This window comes from Stenella coeruleoalba (assembly GCF_951394435.1).
Source record: "Stenella coeruleoalba genome assembly, chromosome: 7".
NCBI lineage: Eukaryota > Metazoa > Chordata > Mammalia > Artiodactyla > Delphinidae > Stenella > Stenella coeruleoalba.
Genome location: NC_137153.1, coordinates 60,584,931 through 60,605,222, shown reverse-complemented (window position 1 = coordinate 60,605,222; position 20,292 = coordinate 60,584,931). Strand labels below are relative to the sequence as shown.

The 20,292-nt window shown below is 37.9% G+C and overlaps 1 protein-coding gene across 3 annotated transcripts in view; it reads right to left on the bottom strand.

The window, feature by feature from the left end:
• The window catches only part of MPDZ (multiple PDZ domain crumbs cell polarity complex component), a 779,300-nt gene that overhangs the window by 170,321 nt on the left and 588,687 nt on the right, over positions 1 to 20,292 (bottom strand). For all 3 annotated transcript variants that reach the window (XM_079926367.1, XM_079926366.1, XM_079926365.1), the window contains exons 30-32: positions 13,737 to 13,935; positions 7,466 to 7,570; positions 3,539 to 3,631 (exon numbers count right to left, since the gene is read on the bottom strand). In XM_079926367.1, coding sequence (XP_079782493.1) covers positions 3,539 to 3,631; positions 7,466 to 7,570; positions 13,737 to 13,935 — 397 coding nt within the window. The remainder of the gene's footprint in view (positions 1 to 3,538; positions 3,632 to 7,465; positions 7,571 to 13,736; positions 13,936 to 20,292) is intronic.

The following is a 20,292-nucleotide window of genomic DNA, read 5'->3' as shown; positions in this document are numbered from 1 at the left end:
ACTCTTGTCAGCCCCAGTTTACAAAGGGAAGAGGCACAGAGAGGTTAAACTGCCTTTGGGTACCAGCACCTTGTGCTTCCTCAGGATGTGGCACAGACAGTAAAGTGGTTTCAGATCCACTCCTCAGAGGAAAGGCTGTAACTCCTCAAAACATCAGAGCAGATAACCAAAGCCAGAGCTGCCAAAAGGACCCCAGCACTGAGGAACCAGACTCAGGATTCACGGAGCAGAACATGGTAAACGTTCCGTGGAAAGAAAAAAAAAGAGACCTATAAAAGAAAAACTTTACAGAACATGTGCAGAGCTGGTTTTACAGAAAAACGGCAGCCTTTCTGGGGAACACAGGTTTAAAAAAGAGTGAAATTCAGAAAAGCAAAGGTAATACAGAGCTCTGAGGCCAGGCTGCTTGAACTTAGAACCAAGAGCTCCTGGACTCAAGTCCTGCCCTTAGGCTCCTTAACAACTGTGTGACCCTCTGCAACTTCTTTAGTCTCTCTTTTACTTTCCTCAGCTGGGAAACGGATCCAACAAGAGTCTCGACATCAGAGAGCTCCGGTGAGGATTACATTCATGAATACATGTAACGTGCAACACAAAGCTTTGGGACATACTAAGCAATCAATAAATCCCTGATTACTCTTATTATGATGATTATAATTACGATTACTGAAGTAATGTCAACAAGGTATAATATTCAATTTATACGACAAATGAGCAAATGTACTCCAGCTCCTCAATGCTGTTATACCTATACATTGTTTACTAAGATAACTTACCATTTTCTACCCATCAGGTTGACAAAAACAGTTTTTAAATGATCATATGATGTGGTAACAAAGATGTGGGGAAAAGGAAACTCTTATATATTGGAAATAAAAGTAAAAAATTGGTATAGTCAATTTAAAAAGCAATTTGACAACTTCTAGTAAATAATACAGTTAAATCTATAAGCCAGCAATTCCACTTTGGGATATACACCTAGATAAATTCTCATCCATACATATAAGAAAATAAGATATAGTTACTACACAGAATTATAATAATAATTAACTACTCAAATATCAATGAGAATAAACTGTGGTATATTCATATACTGAAATGCACTGCAACAAATAAACTGAATGAATTAGATATTTAAGTATCAACATGATAGATCTCCAAGACACTGGTTTGAGAGGAAAGTAAGCTGGAAAATGATACATACAGTATGATACAATCCTGTACATGAAAATCACACAAAAGTGTAACACAGATTATTTACAATCTTAAAATTTACGCTTCGCTAAAAAGTATTCTCTATTTCCACACAAAGTAAATTTTTCTTGACTGCATGAAAAAATGTCCTAGCAGGTTTCCAATGTTGTAAAGCATATTCATAACACTTGTTCCTCATCTACTAAAAGCTCTGGCTCTTTTGGTAAGCTTCCTCATGAACTTCTATGAACTTTCCCCCCAAAATACCTTAGTGCTTCTATGTAGGTTAGGGAGGGCGGAGTATCTTCTTTATGATTTATGGAAGCAGACATATCCTCTCTGTAAATTAGTTACTGCCTTTAGAGACACCTCTTAGGCTGACGTGAAGGCTAAAATCGAGGATAAAAGTATAAAAATCTTCTGGTCCATAAGTTACACCCTTCTCATAAGAAAATTTCATAATGATTCCTGCGTTCAATGCTTTATTTTCGTTGTTATGAGTAATGATGATGAAGATGCTGCTAAGACCGACACTGACTGAGTGCTCACTCTGTACTGGGCACCGTACTAAGGACTTTACATGCATTATGATATTGAATTCTCCCCCAAATTTAAAAGGTTCTATTATTTATTTTTAAATTAAAAATTTAATTATTATTTCAAAAATGTTTCTTAAGTGAAGTACAGTTGCTTTAACATATATTAATGTCAGGGGTACAGCATAGTGATTCAGTATCTTTACAGATTATACTCCATTAAAAGTTATTACAAGATAATGGGTATAGTTCCCTGTGCTATACAGTATATCCTTGTTGCTTATCTATTTTATACATAGTAGTTTATATCTCTTAATCTCTTACCCCTAATTTGTCCCTGCAGCCTTCCCTCTCCCCTTTGGTAACCACAAAACCACTTTGTTTTCTATATCTGTTAGTCTGTTTCTGTTTTGCATATACATTTGTTTGTTTTATTTTTTAGATCCCACATATAAGTGATATAATACAGTATTTGTCTTTCTCTATCTGATTTATTTCACTAAGCATAATATTCTCTAGGCCCATCCATGTTGCTGCAAATGGCAGAATTTCATTCTTTTTATGGCTGAGTAGTAACATTCCACTGTGTGTATATATACATAAAGATAGATATATAATTTCATCTAATATTTATAATTCTAACTTACTTCTGCCTCTTTCTTCAAATAAACAAGAAACTTAGTATCTTATAATATTTTTTCTGCCACAGATCTACCACTTATATTCTCAATGTGGGTAATAATGTAGAAAGACCTTAATTTCTCTAAGCAGTCTAAACAGTTTTTAAAAAATTCAAATCAAAAAGTCATTTTAGATGGCTGAAAATGCTTACTGTCTTTCGTGAAAGCAACATAAAAGGTTTCCTATACTTTGAACAGGATTTGACCTAGAGAATGCTTACATGTGATGGCTGTAGCCTCAAGCTCATTGGTGAGCAAGGAAACTCATAAAACTGCACTACACATCTGCAGAGTAGAAATTTTTCTCTCTCTCGAATTTTGTTTATTCATTGTAGAATAAATATTAAGTATTTACTATGTAAAAGGCACCTTTGTGATGGTCACTTTTAAATCTGTTTAGAGAAAGTACCCAACGATTACTTATATTTTACACTTAATGCAAAATACCTTACATTTTTCTTTAATTACTTTGTGCGTCTCTATATCTTGCCTCCCCAAATGCATAATAACTTCCTTAAAGGCAGTATTTATGCCTTATACTTCCCTGTTTTTCACAAAATCACCTGCCTCTCATCTGGGTCCATAATCGGGATTCAAAAAATTCCTATTACACTTAATCTGATTCTACTCAGCAGGAACATGAAAATACACCTTGGTGATACACAGTAGTATATCCGAGCAGATTTAGGGAAGTCGTCTTTTCTATTATATATGAGATTCGTTCTAGAAAGAGCATGGGTTAGAATAACTGCAGCCTATGATAAGATGCTTACACACACATTTTGAATATATATGCTTGAATATCTAGTTTCTACAAATGCTAGAAAAATTTCAAGTTAACATTTGGTGGTTTACCTAAGATCAACTCCACAAAAAATATTCCAACTACCTATGCCTAATTTTCTCTACTTTATTTAGTCCCTACTATGTGTCAAATCCTCAAATACATGTTAGTTTTAACCCTGTGTGATACAAATTATCTTCTCCACTGTGCCCATGTAGAAATGGAGGGTAAGGGATATTAAACTACTTGCTCAAAGTCACAGTAGCAAGTTGTAATCCAATACTTGAAACCACCCCTCCCCATCTTTAAACACCGAGTAGGTGGAAGACAGAAATAGTTCTTACCGCCTGGATTGATTCCAACTGCTGTATGTTGCATTTTGAAGTTCACTTTCTTCCCCCTCTCCTTCTTCTCGCTCTGGTAGCTCTGGAATGTCTCTGTTAAAGAGTTACACAGTGAGTACTCCCAAATCCTAGTAAAGCCATGCAAGGTTGTCTTGTATGTACTTTACTGTTGGTTTGGCTAAAAATGCAGAACTGCTTTATATTTTCACCATACTTAACTAATAAGTAGATAATAATTTACATTAAGGGGAAAAACAAAACCCGTATTTCATTTTACATAAAAGTCTTATATTAGAATCAATCTACTATAACTGAGTCTGGAGATACAGCAGAACACAAAGAATCTTGTCTAGTCTGTCTCTTTCCTAATGAAACATGGACAAAGAAAGGAAAGGCATGAAAAGAAAGGGAAAATGCCAGAATTTTAAAGAGAACTATTCAACAAGTTTTTTGGGGTTTTTTTGTTTTTTTTTTTTTTTGTGGTACGCGGGCCTCTCACCGTTGTGGCCTCTCCCGTCGCAGAGCACAGGCCCTGGACGCGCAGGCTCAGCGGCCAGGGCCCACGGGCCCAGCCGCTCCACGGCACGAACCAGGGCACGAACGCACGTCCCCTGCATCGGCAGGAGGACTCTCAACCACTGCGCCACCAGGGAAGCCCAACAAGTTATTTCTTAAATGCTTACTGTGCGCAAGAAAGTAGAAGCACCATGTGGGTTATGAGCTTGCAAAGCCCTGATCGATCCCTGGCCTGAAAGAGCTTATCATCAAGTACACCAGGAATGTAGCATCTCTGCTTCCTCAGGATGGACCAATGCTTTCCCTTCAACTTTTGAAGACAGATGGAAAATGCTTATGGTCCAGCTCAGCCCATCCAAAGGAGCCAGACACAGAATTCTCCTTACAGGAAGCAGTTTGCAGTACGCTTGTGTTCAAGGTCAGTTTTCAATTTCTGTAGGAATTCAGATTTTGCCAAATGCCAGGCATACAGCAAAATGTGTCCAATCTGTTAACTGACTATAAATAAAACTGTAAAATAATAACCTTGTCAAGAAACATTTTGTTTTCCCAAAGGAACACTTTGCATCAACAAATGGCATTGTAAGGGCCATAGAGAATGGTTAAATCAATTATGGTGTGGCCTTACGCTGTTAGTAAAAAATGGATTTCTAAAGAAACATGCCAACATGTTCTTTTGAAAATAGAGAAGGCTTTAAAAACTCTAATTCAATAAATGTTTGCAGTTGATTTTTATAGAAATTGAAAAAATCTCAAGACAGTGTATGTTCAGATTATATCCATTCTCCCCTGACAGGAATAATGAATTTGATTCTACTCAGCATGAACATGAAAATACACCTTAGTGATACACAGTAGTATATCCGAACAGATATAATTCTATCAAATTATATCATCTTCAGACTTTGAGATGAGAAGTCATCTAATCCAATAATCCAACTGTGTTTGAATGTTTCCCAACATTTCTGCCCAATAATTTGTCCAGGCTCTCCCTGAACGTCTCATTCTTTCTCTGACCTGAATGTCAGATTTTTGTTTTTCATCTGTTAAAAGGAAATCCACCTGCCTGTGGTTCCTACCCATCGGTTGTGTGACTAAATTCCCCCTCTGTGTAAACTGAGAAAGGAGACTCTAAATGAGGCTGGGGTCCCCAGAGCCTAAGCCCGACAGTGGGACACGATGGTTGAGAATGGCTCCAAAGAAGGATTTTCAAAACGATGTTAAGTAGCTGACTGAGAACTAGTCTGAGTGAAGCTCAATTCATAAGATGCAAGGCAGATACAAGGCCTAACCCTCTGGAAACACCACTGGAGAGAATATGATAGAAAAAGCAGGTAAGGAACATAGACAGGAGTGAGAACTTTGAAAGAGTACCTAAAATATTCAGTTCTTACCCCTAAAGCCCAAGCTGGGGGAGCTGCTCAGACCCAAGCACACACATTACATCACATCCTCCTGCCCTTTGAGCTATAAGATGATGAATATCCTGAGTCTTCTGATACAAAAACCCCATTCTCTTCAAATGATTCCCCAATCTCAAATCATTTCACTAACTCAGATATGCTCCTGTAAATGTGCTGATTATTCTTTATCCATCTTAGGCTGGGGTTTATGGGTCTTGGATCATGTGCTCCAAAGAGCAGAATGGACCGGTTCTGTTCCCCAGCACTCACTCAGCCAAGAATGAAATTTGCACTCATGTTTGCTATTGAATATCAACGAAATTTCTGTCAACTATAATAACTCTTTCATGTGCATTAAGGTGCCAGAAATTGGCACAAAGTCACACAGTGAAGGAGCAGAGGTGAGACTTGAATTGAGGCCATCTTATTACAAAACCTGAACTCTCAACCTCCATGCTATGCTGCCCCATATTTTTATACTGGGCTTGTGCAATTCTTTTTTGGATCCAATGATTAAGAACATGGAGCCTGACTGCATGCATCTAACCTTGACTCTGCCACTTATTAGCTATGAAACTTGGGCAAGTAACTTAACCTCTCCGGTGCAGATTCCTCCTGTGTAGGACAAAGACCACTTTGTTTTGAGCACCCTTACATTAATTGCAAATACACTTTTTCTGCAGGGAAGCAGCTAGTCACAGCATTGTACAGTTCAGGCCCTTCTCCCTTCTGTGCTGTGAGGGAAGCACAGTGCTGAAAGTGGCTCTTTTGCTCCAATAGTAAATTTTTGAGTGCTTTTAAGGCCTCAGAACTTAGTAAGAATGCCATGTTATCTTGGCATATTCTTTAATTAAGCCATCTGAAATGATATTTCAGAGGACACTGGAATTACTGATTTTACCACTTTAATAGGAAGTACCAGATAGCTGTAATCAATTCATGTCATTAACCCCGAGATGGAAATTCTAGACAGGAGTATGGCTGAGTTTTGTGCAGGGTGGAATGAATACTCCTTTTCCCATAAAATTCAAGAGGCCCTAAGGGCCATGACATTCTTTGCTTTTATTAAACACATAACACACCTTTCCTTCCCTGACGCTTTCTGGATAGCTGCAGCCATGTGCAATTTGTAAAGGAAAGAGCAATGGGATATCGTGATGCCTGCAAAGTCACTGGACACCAGGGTGCCCTGGGATGTTAGAAATTTTGTGAGCAAACCTCAGAATGTTTGCAAAGCCATTTTTCTCTACAGCATGCTTAAAGAGAAATCTGTTGCTCAGTTGCTAATGCAACTGAAAAAAAACAGGCCCACAGCTGGAAGTGTAAAGTGGTTCATTCTTCCCGGAAAAGCAGTATGACATTATTTCTCTCCCTGTGCTGAACTCAGCATCATCATCAAAACCTAGTTTCTGCCTTTCCTAATGGGGGGGTGGAGGGGACCACTTCTCCTGTATTATTTAAAGGTTCTTAATACACTGCATATCAAAAGGCTTTAAAAAGCCATATACACTATTTCCTAACATGCATACATACAAAGACATTCAGCTCAACGTTCTCCAAAACAGTAAAAACATAACTATTGAAAATGTTTCTGAATCTTTATGTACGTTAATAAAGAAATAAAATTTCTGAAAATGTTTGCTTATGAAAGAGGAAAAGTGATACAATACCATACAAATTGTAGGTTCCAGGGAGTTAATGAAATCATACTCATATCTGGGGTAAATTCCCAAAACTCAGTATGATGAAAGTGCTATACTGAGTGGTACAACTAAAGATGTTTTAATTTCTTGATTTGATTTTTCACAGTTTTTTCCAAATTTTCCACAATATATGATCACTCCTTAAGTAATATGGGGGAAAGGGCTGAATATTTTTTTAAAATCTTGAAAGAGAGAAAAGGAATCCAGTCCTTCATTTCTACTACTCTCTGACTCTGGATTCAAAACTCTTCTTTATAACTTGCTGTATCATTCATTCACTGTAGCAGATTTACAGTTTCACTTACCTGCCAGTGTAGGAAGAAAAAATATCCAGTGCCATTATTCCTCCAGACTGTTGTCCCAAACTTATTTTGAACTCTTCTAAGTGTTCTGCAGGCACATAAGTAATTCTGGAACAAGACACAATCCATGAAAGCAAAGGGAAGCAAAGTTTTGCCTGTTAGGGGAATCTTCCAAAATATAAAATAAAATTATATTGTCCCTTCACCTCTACTTTTTCACAGAACTCATTTAAATTGGCTTAACTCAGTGGAAAATCCAAACTTCAAAAGGATAAAGTATCCTATAGGCAAGAATAACAACAGAAATTAAAATTTTAAACACTGCTGATAAACTATGTGTTTACCAATAATTATATGGGGGAGGAAAATAGCATAATATCTATTTCCAGATGAGAACACTAACAGGAATTTTTTGAAATTAAAGAAATCTATAAATCCTTAGAAAAATAATTGTCAGTAATAACATTATTTTGTCCAAAGATTTTTGGGTTCCTTAGCAGAAACAAATGAGGTGAACTCTATTAAAACACTGGGTATACCAAATTACTTTACATTCTCCCATAATACACAATTAATTTTGGACATTAACAAGCATTATCAATAATCATATCCTAGCTTTATTAAATTATTAACTCCCAAGTCTGAAGTTAAACCATTATAAGTTTATGGAAAGACTCTATTACTAATTTGTAGCAACTTCTTATATGTTCATTTTGGTTTCAGAGAAAAGCCTACTGTGTACACCTGAATGGTCTCTTACTAATTCAACAAGTGCTGGCTGAATGCCTATAATGTGGAAGGCACAGAGTAAGATGCTTATTACAGCTATAATGCTTAGAAACTGACACTTGAAAATTTAAGTTTACTGCTGTCCTATCAGGCTACACAACTGATTGACTTGTTTAAGTAGTCTGTTCCGAGATCCTCAAATTAATGAATAGTAAGGCAAGAGAAAGAATGCATTTGAAGTCGGTTCAGCATATTTGTACAAAGACACAAAAGTATGTATCAACAATCAAAAAGAGTATTAAAAAAGTCTTCACAAAAATCATGAAGACTATTAAACTGGCTAACCATAGCTTACCCATGAAGACAATAAGTATCAAAACCCTAGCACTGGGCTTCCCTGGTGGCGCAGTGGTTGAGAGTCCGCCTGCCGATGCAGGGGACGCGGGTTCATGCCCGGTCTGGGAAGATCCCACATGCCGCGGAGCGGCTGGGCCCGTGAGCCATGGCCGCTGAACCTGCGCGTCCAGAGCCTGTGCTCCGCAACGAGAGGCCACAGCAGTGAGAGCCCCGCGTACCGCAAAAACAAAAACAAACAAACAAAAAAACCCTAGCACTAAAGGGCAAAGAAAAAGGATTGTCTTCCATGTTATAAAAAAATAAGAATTATACCAATGGCATAATTTATTGAGTGAGGAAGATATATAATTTCAGACATACTGGTGATTTCCATAAAAAGCATTCACTCTGTGAGGTCGCTTAGGTTTAGAGTCAGAGAACACAGTTCTGCTGCTTCTCCAGAGTGTTCTGGTAGCGTACATCACCACCAGTGAATGTCCATATCCTCAATCACAAAAAGGATGTCACTTTTTATGAGACTACGGTAAGCCAAGAAGCACAATACAAACATAACACAGTGCTCTAACAGAGTGTCAGCCAGCGTGGCCACACCTGAGCATTCTGGCATAAGCCGTGGACCCTTACGACACTTTGCGACACTTTTACCTCAAGGATCAAACGGAAGTAAAAAACACAGTTTCAGTGGATTTAGGACTAGGCTGGGTGAGAGAGCTGCATTTTAATTCTGATGCTACTTTATTTATTCATCTATAAAACACCTTCTCTATAGTGTTACAAAAGTATACTGAATAGCAAATTTGCATTTATCCCTTCAAAAATAATGAGTCAAAAATGTTTAACACATTAGGTTGGGGAAGAAGACTGACTGCCTTTACACAAAGAAAACTAAAACCTGAAAAGCCTATTCAAGAAAACTGGTATTATTTCTGAAGGTTCAGTAAAGTTAAAACTCACCTAAATAATACCTTAAGAAAAAAAGCCAGGAAGAGGTGAGGAGAAGAAGCTAGAACACAACAGGCAAAATAAGAATAATCAGTTAAAAGTATTTAATTTTTTAATCGGTTTGAGAAGGAAAAGCCGTTTCTATCCCAAACACTGTTGAAAATGAATTCTCCTCTATATTTATTCAAAGGTGTTTACCCTTTACCAAGAGGTGGGGGAGGAAGAGCTTTACAAATATTTTTCTTATATTTTAGAGCAGTGAGAAAGAGGAAAGAAAGCAGTTTTCATAAATATTTAGCCCAACACAGACAGCAAGGCCATCGGAACAAGCATCCCACAATGCATTAGCCCATGCAGAACAATTATAATACATGCCTGGTCACACGGCCACACAAAACCTCCAGACACCAACCCAGAACACCAAACTACATTATGAACTGCATAAACACACTGAAACTGCTTATTTGAGAGTTGTATTAAAAATTCTTAAAGGCAAACTAACCTTAGGTTACATGTGGAGTGGAAGAAAAAGAATAGCATTAGTGATGCTGAAATGTGACACAGCTATTAATCCAGAGGTTGCGTCTGCATATGCAGACAGGATCGCTCCCTGAAAAAAGAGCTGGAAAGCTTAGTAGTAGGAAGATGTGATTTTAAAATGAGTTCACAATCACCAGTACAATGTGAAAATGTAACCATCTCACAGCTCTGTTGGAAGTACGTTCTTACATAAAGGAGAAAAAAAAAAAGCCAAAATGTATAGACACTGAATCTCTGTCTGGGTCTATCCCCACATCGGGATGTTACAAAAGCATGAAGAGGTTTCACAGACAAGTTGTAACACGCAGCCATAATGAGCTTTTCAATCACCATTACTCACACATAAAAGGGGGCTCGATCGTCAGCAGGTGCTGCAGAGAATCTAGAATGTGAAGCACACACCGCAGCATCTTTTTACAATGGTGTTAACAAATGTCAATGTCTTGTGCTGAATGTGAGATGCATGTATATGTAGTTAAAAGTGGGTCCTCCTGGTTGTTTTTTCCCCTTTCCACCTCCCTCCTATCTACACCTCCCCCAGAAAAGCATCTGCTCTTTACTGGTGTCTATAGCAGTGATTATTAACAAGCACAGAAAAATGTAACTGCAATCAATCTTTTATTCCTTGATCAGGAATTCATCCCACACTTTAGGTTAAGGCAGGTGAATTCTGATTCAGCTCGGTAATTATCTGGCAGATGTTACAAGCAGCTGCTGCTAAGCGCAAAACCCTGGCTATTATTACAGAAACATAAGCACTCCTGGCAAGGTGGAGTGCGAAGTGAGACAGGATGCATTCTGGTGAGGCTTCACATCTGGTTTTCCATAGAAAATAATGAAACCTGGAACTTACACTGGCTGTTCCTGAACTCTTGAAACTCAAATTATCTACCCAGGCACACACGAACACGCATACACAAAGTTCCTAGTCATCTCTCGTAAGCGGCAAAAAAGAAGCCAGTGTGTTGTCTCCATAAGCAATGCTTTTCCTAAAACCAATCAGTTATATAACTGAACCAATTAGAGTCCCTTTTTTTAAGTCCCTGCAATACATTCCTCCACCACCAGCCCAGATTAAGCTAGCTTCCTAACAAGAAATCAAGAGGAAGGAAGAGACATGGATGGAGCCTAGATTAAAGCAATGACCACAACACTTAACTAGCACTTAACATTATGGTTCCATGCAGAGTAATGGAAGGACTAGACTTTCCATTTAGAAGGATTACCCACAGAGTTTTCAAGGTAATTTTACACCTTTTGCTTCATGAAGGCAAGTGACAGGGAGGAGAAATGGCCAAAAACACCATGCAAAATGCATGGAACACACTGCTCAGCCCTGGTCAATCTAAATGGCTATCTGTTTTACCACTTGACACAATTTTTCTAAAAAAGGACTCTATGATTCTCATTTCTTTTTATCATTTACCCAATGAGTCAAAACTATAGCCATCCTAATCACGGCTTTAATAGGATACCTGAGGAGAAATCCATGTAATTTGTGGGTGTGTTTGTGAGTGTGTGTATGCATGCATGCGAGCATGTGAGAAAGAGACTGACTGACTGACTGATTTCCAGAGGAGGGAAGGTTGTAGGATTTTTCTTATTTTCTCTTTTTAATGTAAGATACATTACATTTTGCTTCCTGGAATCCTAAATCAATTTTTTATGAAACTAGCTCTCTAGATACTCTTACAGTCTTAATAAAGCTGCTGAATGCATAAGTGGGTAAATCCTGGTGCTAAATCAGAGGGTGGGAAAACAAACAACAAAACAAATCAAAACAACCCCCCCCCAAAAAACCCCCCACAAAACAGGAAAGAAAAAAAGGCTTTGTAGCCTGAAAATGTACCTGACACCTTTTCTAGAGTTGACTAGGTACATGACTTACGCTAAATCAATGTCACAATGATCTTATTTTTGGGCCACTTTTTAAGATCTGCAGTACATTAGAACAGCGAGGGAAGGTTAAAACCAAGTACCGATTCTGGTGCTCAGTGCCAAAAAGTGGACAGGAGACCTGCATCAGGGCTCACGACATAAGACGTGCATTATCACACAATAAATCAAATGATCAGTTACGAGACCATCTGTATTTTATGGTACTTCAAAACTACATAAGCTAAAACCCCGGCAGTAAAGAGTCTCCATGTAGATCCTTATCATTCATCTTTGAAGCAAAATGAATGGACACTAGCCTGCAAGTGGTGAGGAAAGCACTTAACGTTTCTCTTTTTATTTACTGTAGAGGCACTGACATTTTTAATGATCTTCGCTTGTACTTGCGTGATTAATAAGATAATTATGGAACCGTCACATGATCTGATGATCTGTTTCATTATAAAATAAAAGCCAAAAAGGCAGGCAAAAATATGAAAGCCCGTGAGTGAAATTCTGCCCTAAAAATAAAACCTCCTTTTTATAAGACAGCAGAATGCACTCTAAACAGCATATATTTTTCTGCTTTTTATTGATAGAAAAATGAGAAACAGGTTGTAAATACAGTTTTCTTACCTAAGCTCTACTGATATGTATTTTGCAGAAGAATAATACAGAATTCAGTCAGTTAGATAATATTAATACAAAAAAAGTCTCCCATACTAGTATTCCTCATATCAACTTAAAGTAAACAATCTCTCCCTGAACTCTTATTTTACTATTTTATCCCTTATATGCAAGTATTCAATTACTAATGCTAGAGAAAAAAAGGAACGCTTTTACACTGCTGAGGTGTGACAATAAAGTTATTAACTGATTTTTATGCTGGCTCAAGAAACATCTAGTGACTTAAAAAACAAACCACATATATGACATGCTTTTAGTACATTATGGGATGATGAGAAACTTAAACACTTCCTGACAAAATAGCCTATATGACATACCATCAGACCATATCAACATTTTGGTGAATTCTCTTATGTCATGAGGCAGTTCAACAAAGGATAAATTATGGGTCAGACTGACACTGTTCTGTACAATCTTTACCGTGCTTGGCCCTTACAGAACTGGCTGACTTGGAGGATTCAGACAGATCATTAGGTAGTGCACAATCTGCTCTACTGAGGCCAATCCAAACTTCTTTGTAAGTTCCTAAGAGTGGACTGTCCTGCTCTATTAAGAGATTTCGTATCTCTCACATCTAAGATTTTTGCAGAAATCACTGGAGAATTAAAAATAGAAGGCAACATCGTTTTGAAGTATAGCTGTCCCTAGGTACCTGCAGGGGACTGGTTCCAGGGGCCGCCATGGATACCGAACTCCACGGATGCTCAAGTCCCTGACATATAAAATGGCAGAGTACAGCTGGCCCTCTATACCCATGGTTCAGTCAACCTCAGATGGAAATTTTGATCCAAGGTGGTTGCCCCTGAGGATGTGAAACCCAGAGAGAGCCAACTGTGTATTTACTGACAAAGATCTGGGTATATTTGGACCTGTGCAGTTCAAACCTGTGTTGTTCAAGGGTCAACTGTATTTCAGTATTGTTAGTATTAAGAAGTTATTGATTGTAGATATAGTGTCCTAAAGACTACAATCAATACAATCAATAACTCCTCAGGAATAGTCAAATTCTTCAGTGATTTATATTAAATAAATATATAATAATTTTTGTATATCAAACAAAAGTATGTACTGAGAAAAAAATTCTGATTAATGAATTGAAATTCCTGAATTTCCCAAGCCAAAATAGGATCCAAATGATACTTACTTTATGTCTGGCCCAATGAGAGAATGCCTTCTCAACATGGCTCGTGCTTGGGTATTGGTTAAACTGATAGTAGACTCTTCATTAATAGACAAGATGCAGTCCCCAACAGCAATCCGACCATCTCGACTAATGGCACCTCCATGAATAATGCTTCGAACAATCATCCCCAAGCCATCTTTATTAGCACTTACTGTCATTCCTATGGTAAAGGAGGGATACACATTAAATGCATGACTTTCATGGTCTCCCAAGGCAATAGAAACAAAAGCAAAAATAAACAAATAGGACCTAATCAAATTTATAAGCTTTTGCAAAGCAAAGGAAACCATAAACAAAACTAGAAGTCAACCTACGGACTGGGAGAAAATATTTACAAATGATGCGATCGACAAGGGCTTAATTTCCAAAATATACAAACAGCTCATATAACTCAATAACAAAAAACAAACCACCCCATCAAAAAATGGGCAGAAGACCTAAACAGACATTTCTCCAAAGAAGACATACAGATGGCCAAGAGGCACATGAAAAGATGCTCATCAACATCACTAATTATTAAAGAAATGAAAATCAAAACTACAATGAGGTACCACTTCACACCGGTCACAGAATGGCCATCACTAAAAAGTCTACAGATAACAAATGCTGGAAAGGGTGTGGAGAAAATGAAACCCTCCTACACTGATGGTGGGAATGTAAATTGGTGCAGCCACTATGGAAAACAGTATGGAGGTTCCTCAAAAAGCAAAAACAGAATTGCCATATGATCCAGCAATCCCACTCCTGGGCATATATCCGGAAAAAAAACTATAATTCAAAAAGATACATACACCCCATTTACAATACAGAACGGCACCATTTACAATAGCCAAGACATGAAAACAACCTAAATATCCATTGACAGATGAATGGACAAAGATGTGGTGTAAACACACACACACACACACACACACACACACGCACACACACACACGCACAATGGAATATTACTCACACATAAAAAAGAACAAAATAATGCCATTTGCAGCAACATGGGTGGACCTAGAGACTATCATACTAAGCGAAGTCAGTCAGACAGAGAAAGACAAATATACCATATGATATCACTTACATGTGGAGTCTAAAATATGACATAAACTTATTTATAAAACAGAAACAGACTCACAGGGAGAACAGACTTGTGGTTGCCAAGGGAGAGGCGGAGTAGGGGAGGGATGGATTGGGAGTTTGGGATTAGCAAATGTAACCTATTATATATATGTATAACTGAATCACTTTGCTGCACACCAGAAAGTAACAGCATTGTAATCAACTATACTTCAATAAAATAAAATTTTTTTAAAAAAGCACGACATTCGGGGCTTCCCTGGTGGCACAGTGGTTGAGAGTCCGCCTGCCAGTGTAGGGGACACGGGCTCATGCCCTGGTCCAGGAAGATCCCACATGCTGTGGAGCAGCTAGGCCCGTGAGCCATGGCCGCTGAGCCTGCACGTCCGGAGCCTGTGCTCCGCAACGGCAGAGGCCACAACAGTGAGAGGCCCGTGTACCACAAAAAAAAAAAAAAAAAAGCATGACTTACAAATTCATTTTAATTGAATTTAGTAATCCCTATGGATTCACAGATAAAAGAATAGGAGTAATTTTTTCAGCAGTAAAAAAAACAATCAAAAGGAAAGCATCAGTTTCTAACAAAAATATTTTTTAAGTAAATTTAGAAATGTTTGTGAAATTATACCTAAAGACACTCCATGTTAAATACATTAGACATGAAACAGGGTCTACACTGTGGAGTGGATGTAGCTTATTAGGCTACGTGATGTGTCGCCACTTACACAGAAAGCTCTCTCAGGGAGAACATTTTAACAGTATCAAATCAATTTTATAATAATAGTTCATCTCTTACATATATGAAAGAATAAAGAGCAGGACTATAAATGGAAAATTAGTTCTCTAAGAAACTCTCTGATATTACCTTATTTCTAGATCATTTGTTCATTTGGTATATATTTACTATATGTTTACTATGTGCTAAGTACTATACTGGTAGCTTGATATAAAAAAGCATAACAGAATTCCTAACATCAAGAAGCTTGTATTCAAGTCTTATCCGCAGTGCCTATCACAGTGCCTGAACATACAGGAGTCAGTTGAATTAAACTGATGTAAACATTAATCTATTACCACTTTATTTCCAAATGTGAACTTCAATGAGCTCCAGATTTGGATATTTGATTGCCCTCTTGACATGGTCCCTGAATGATTCATAGGAAATACAAGCCTAGTAAGTATAAAATTGAACTCCCTAGTCTCCATCTCCCCTTATTTCTCCATTTGTCCTCCCCTTTTTGGTAATGGTACCACCATACTACTCTCCATTACTCAAAGCAGAAATGTTGGAGTTGTTCTGGATTCCTACCTCTCTCTCACTACCTATATTTAATCCATCACCAAGTTCCACCATTTCTATCCCCAAAACTTATCTTGAATTCATTCACCTTTCTCCACACCCATACTAAACCTAGACCAAGCCAGCACTTCTCCTGCCTCATTTTTTGAACGAGCCTCATAACTGGGCTCCTGGCTTCCAGAGTTGTCCCTGCCAATGCATTCTTCTCATAGCAGACAGAGCAACCATTCAAAAAAGACAAACCACATCACATCACTCCCTTTGCTAACAATCCTTTAACAGTTTCCTATTGTTCAAATATACAACATACCTACATGGCCCTGTCTATATGGAATTCCTGGCCTGGCCCTCCCGACATGCACCCTTCTTTGGGCTATGCCCTCCTTGCCCCACGGCCCCGCCGTGTTCCAGCAACATGGCCTTCTTTCAGAAATATACCTAGTCCCCCTTTTCAGAGTCTTTGCCTGACACCCCCTTTCTTCAGCTCTTGCACAGCTAACAACTTCTCATTCTTCGATATCAATTCCTCAGAAAAATATTCTCAACAAACCCATCTGAATTAATGCTCCATTCTCCCCCTACCCTCACTCTATTCCTTCAAAAATATAAGACCTATTGAAATTGAAAACTTAACATAAAATAATATAAATTCACTTAAAACCAAGTACTAAAAGTTCCTTCCAAAACAAGATTATATAATTAAACAATATAAGGAGAGCTATAACTCTCTTATTAAAACATTGAGAGAAGTCAATAATCCGTTTTTAGTTTTTTATAATATTTTTAAAAGAAAGAAATTCTCTCTGAATATTAACTTTAACTATACCAAATTAGACATGATATTTCAAATATTTTTTAAAGAATGATCCTGACTACAATGTGTTTCCAACCTCATATTTCATGCCTGGATTTGGGCCATCCAGGCTCCTAGTTACCATTTTCTGATAGGAATGAACCACTAATCAAATGTAGTTAAAAGATTCTGTTGAGATTCATACAAACTATTTTTAAGTGCACTGTTATTAAGGAGCTTACATAAACCAAAAAACAAGTCTAGACGCTGCTTCATCCAAGGGGGGTTTCATACAAGCAAAGAGGCTGGCTCTGAAACGTTTCCATAGGTACGCTGGTTTGCTCTGATGCTGCCATCTTTCCCACCAAGACCCACCAGACAACTATACTACAGCAAAATCAAAATGTATGACTACAAAACACAACTTAACTCAGTGGCCCATCCTGGGAATCTAACCCATCATCTTGTACTCATTGGCACCATGCATTCTGCCATAAAGCAAGCCACAGACATGCAACAAGTCTTCACGAGCTATGGTCAACATGACCTCTAAATTAATTCTTAACAGCATATTTAACTCATGACTCTACCAGTTATTAAGGCTGTCAGGTCATGTCAACCACATGAACAAAGAGGTTGACATCAGTTAGCTCAGCTTGTACTTTCCTTTTACCAAATGATCATTTTCGGGCTTCAATAACTTCGAGGTAATATCCACTGACTAGATTTTGGTTGTAACTCATAAGATCTCTCAATCTTTTCCTAAAAGAGGTATAGTAGCATAGCCCAAACCATGTACTGTAGAACCGAAAAACTGGTTCCAAATTTGAGTTGCAGCACTTCTAATCAGTGTGGCTTTGGGCAACCCACTTAACCTCACAATGACCTGCATTTTACTCATCTGTAATATGGGGATAATGTCCACTTTCAGGGTTGTTTAAAGAATTTTTTGAGAAAAGCACATGTAGTGTTCCTTTCAAAGTGCTCAGTAAAGTACAAAAGAAAACTCACAGAATATATTTAAAAGACATCTCCAATCCAAAGCTACATTGCTTTCTAATGTCTTAATGCAAACCGTAATTCAGCTTCAAAATGAAGCTTGTTATTACAGCAATGCCACTGCAGCTCTGAGCGACTCAAGGACTCACGTGCCTTGTATGGTTTGTGAAAACCAGAGAGAGACTCAGGTTTGAGTCCTGGTTCCAGAGAAATTCCTGAGTCTATGTTTCTGTACCTCATCAGCGAAGAAAAGGTAACACCCTCCTTTCCTTCTTACTTTTTTACCTTCAAGACCTAGTACAACATAATTATCCAAGGTACCACAGACTTATCAAAAATAACCACGATTACATTTTTCAAAGGTCACTACATGCATATGTACATAACTGTGTATATCTGCACATAACATCCCCCCCACTAAATTTAACAAAGTTTAAAAAACCCAGGTTATTCTTAAAATCACAGCAAATGGATGATGACAGCTTTTAGAGAAGCCTATCATTTATTAATAATTTCTTCTGATTATAACTAGGAAACAAACAAATTACCCAGAAAGTGAAAACTGAAAACAACTTCACATAAAGAAGAGACCTATTCTATGAAAATGTGTTCAGTGACAGACCCTTTCATGACACACTCCTACCAGCACAAAGCCAGTCTCAATTAGATATTCTAAAATGCTACCACACTTTTTGTTACTTCAAGTTGTAAAGGCAACACCTTCGTACATTAAAAGCTTAAATGAATGCTTTAATTAAATTGTTTTAATGTTCTACTGAGATTTTAAAAATAGGCCTTTTTCATTATCCTTTACATCTAGTTACTCTGGGCATCGTAGAATATTGAAATCTCCTGTCAAATGAGATAAGAGAGAAATATTCTCGCTTTGGCATACAGAATTTGCACTCCAAGATGCCAGAGGAACTCCACTGGGTCCCAGGAAATCAAACAGCTAAGGACAAAGCCCTATAAGCATTTTGGGCATGTACATTATTCAAATAATGGAAACTAAGCAGAAAAGTAAAACTAAAAGATATATATTACATATATATGTTAACACTTTTATATTACAGTTTGGTTGGTAAACTAATGGTGTTATAATTTCACACAAGTAAGTGGTTTAGTCTCACAAAGCAAATTAAAGAGTTCTTTTATATTTTAATGTTAAAGTCAAACTATTGAGGTATAAATGGATTCCTGGATATGAAAGCAAGGACACTTCACCTTCTACTCTTTTTTTTTTTTTTCCAAAATCCTAATCATTTTGGTATATTTTTTAAAATCAAAACTCAACGGCTAAAGTAGGAGCAACTAAGTTTCCAACGACAGGTGAGTGGATAAATGAAATTTGGTGTAAACACACACACACAGGAATATTATTCAGCCTTTTATTAATAAGGAAGGAAATTCTGACATGTTACAGCATGGATGAACCTTGAAGACATTACGAAATAGGCCAGTCACAAAGGGACAAACACCATACGATTCCATTTACATAAAGTACCCAGAGTAGTCAAAATTTACAGACAGAGAGGAGAATGGGGAGGATGCCAGGAGATAGGGGAGAGGAGAGAATGGGGAGTTAGTGATTAATGGGTACAGTTTCACTCAGAGAAGATGAAGTTCTGGAGATGGATGGTGGTGATGGTTGCACAACAATGTGATGTACTTAATGCCACAGAAATATACATTTAAAAATGGTTAAAGTGATCAGTTGCATGTTATGTATCTTGTACTACACTAAAAAAAGGATATATCCCGATGTCATAACAGAAAAAACAAAAAACTCCATATGACTGTCTCAACAGATGAAAGAAGAGATTTCACCAAATTCAACATTCTCTCAGCAAACTAAGAACCGGTGAGCAATCCACAGGGTCAGACTGTAAAATCAGATGTACTCCAACCCCAGCTCTTACAGCAGCCTCCCAGCTGCTTCTGATCTAATTCATCCACCTGTGCCAGAATGATCGTAAAACACACATCTGGTCACGTCACCCCTCTGCCCTCAGCTCCCACTGGCCACTGGCGCTTAAGGCAGGGCGTGTCCTGAGGGAGGTCCTGTGTCCTGCATACGAAGAACTCGCCTGGCAGCTGTCTGCCACCTACCATTCCTTCAGCTTCAACTCTTCCTTTGCCCGCCATTATGCCACACTTCACCCACACCAAACAAACTTCAGTGATGTTTCACAGTTCTCTGCCTTGGCTCTTCCAACTTTCCCAATGCCTCAGCGAGGTGGTAGAAATCTCCTTTTTCAAGGACTAAATCAAACATCTACTCTTCTCTGAAACCTTTCTAGAAACTCCTCCACACTCAGAGAGCAGGGATCAACTCTTCCTTCATTTAAGGCTTCAAT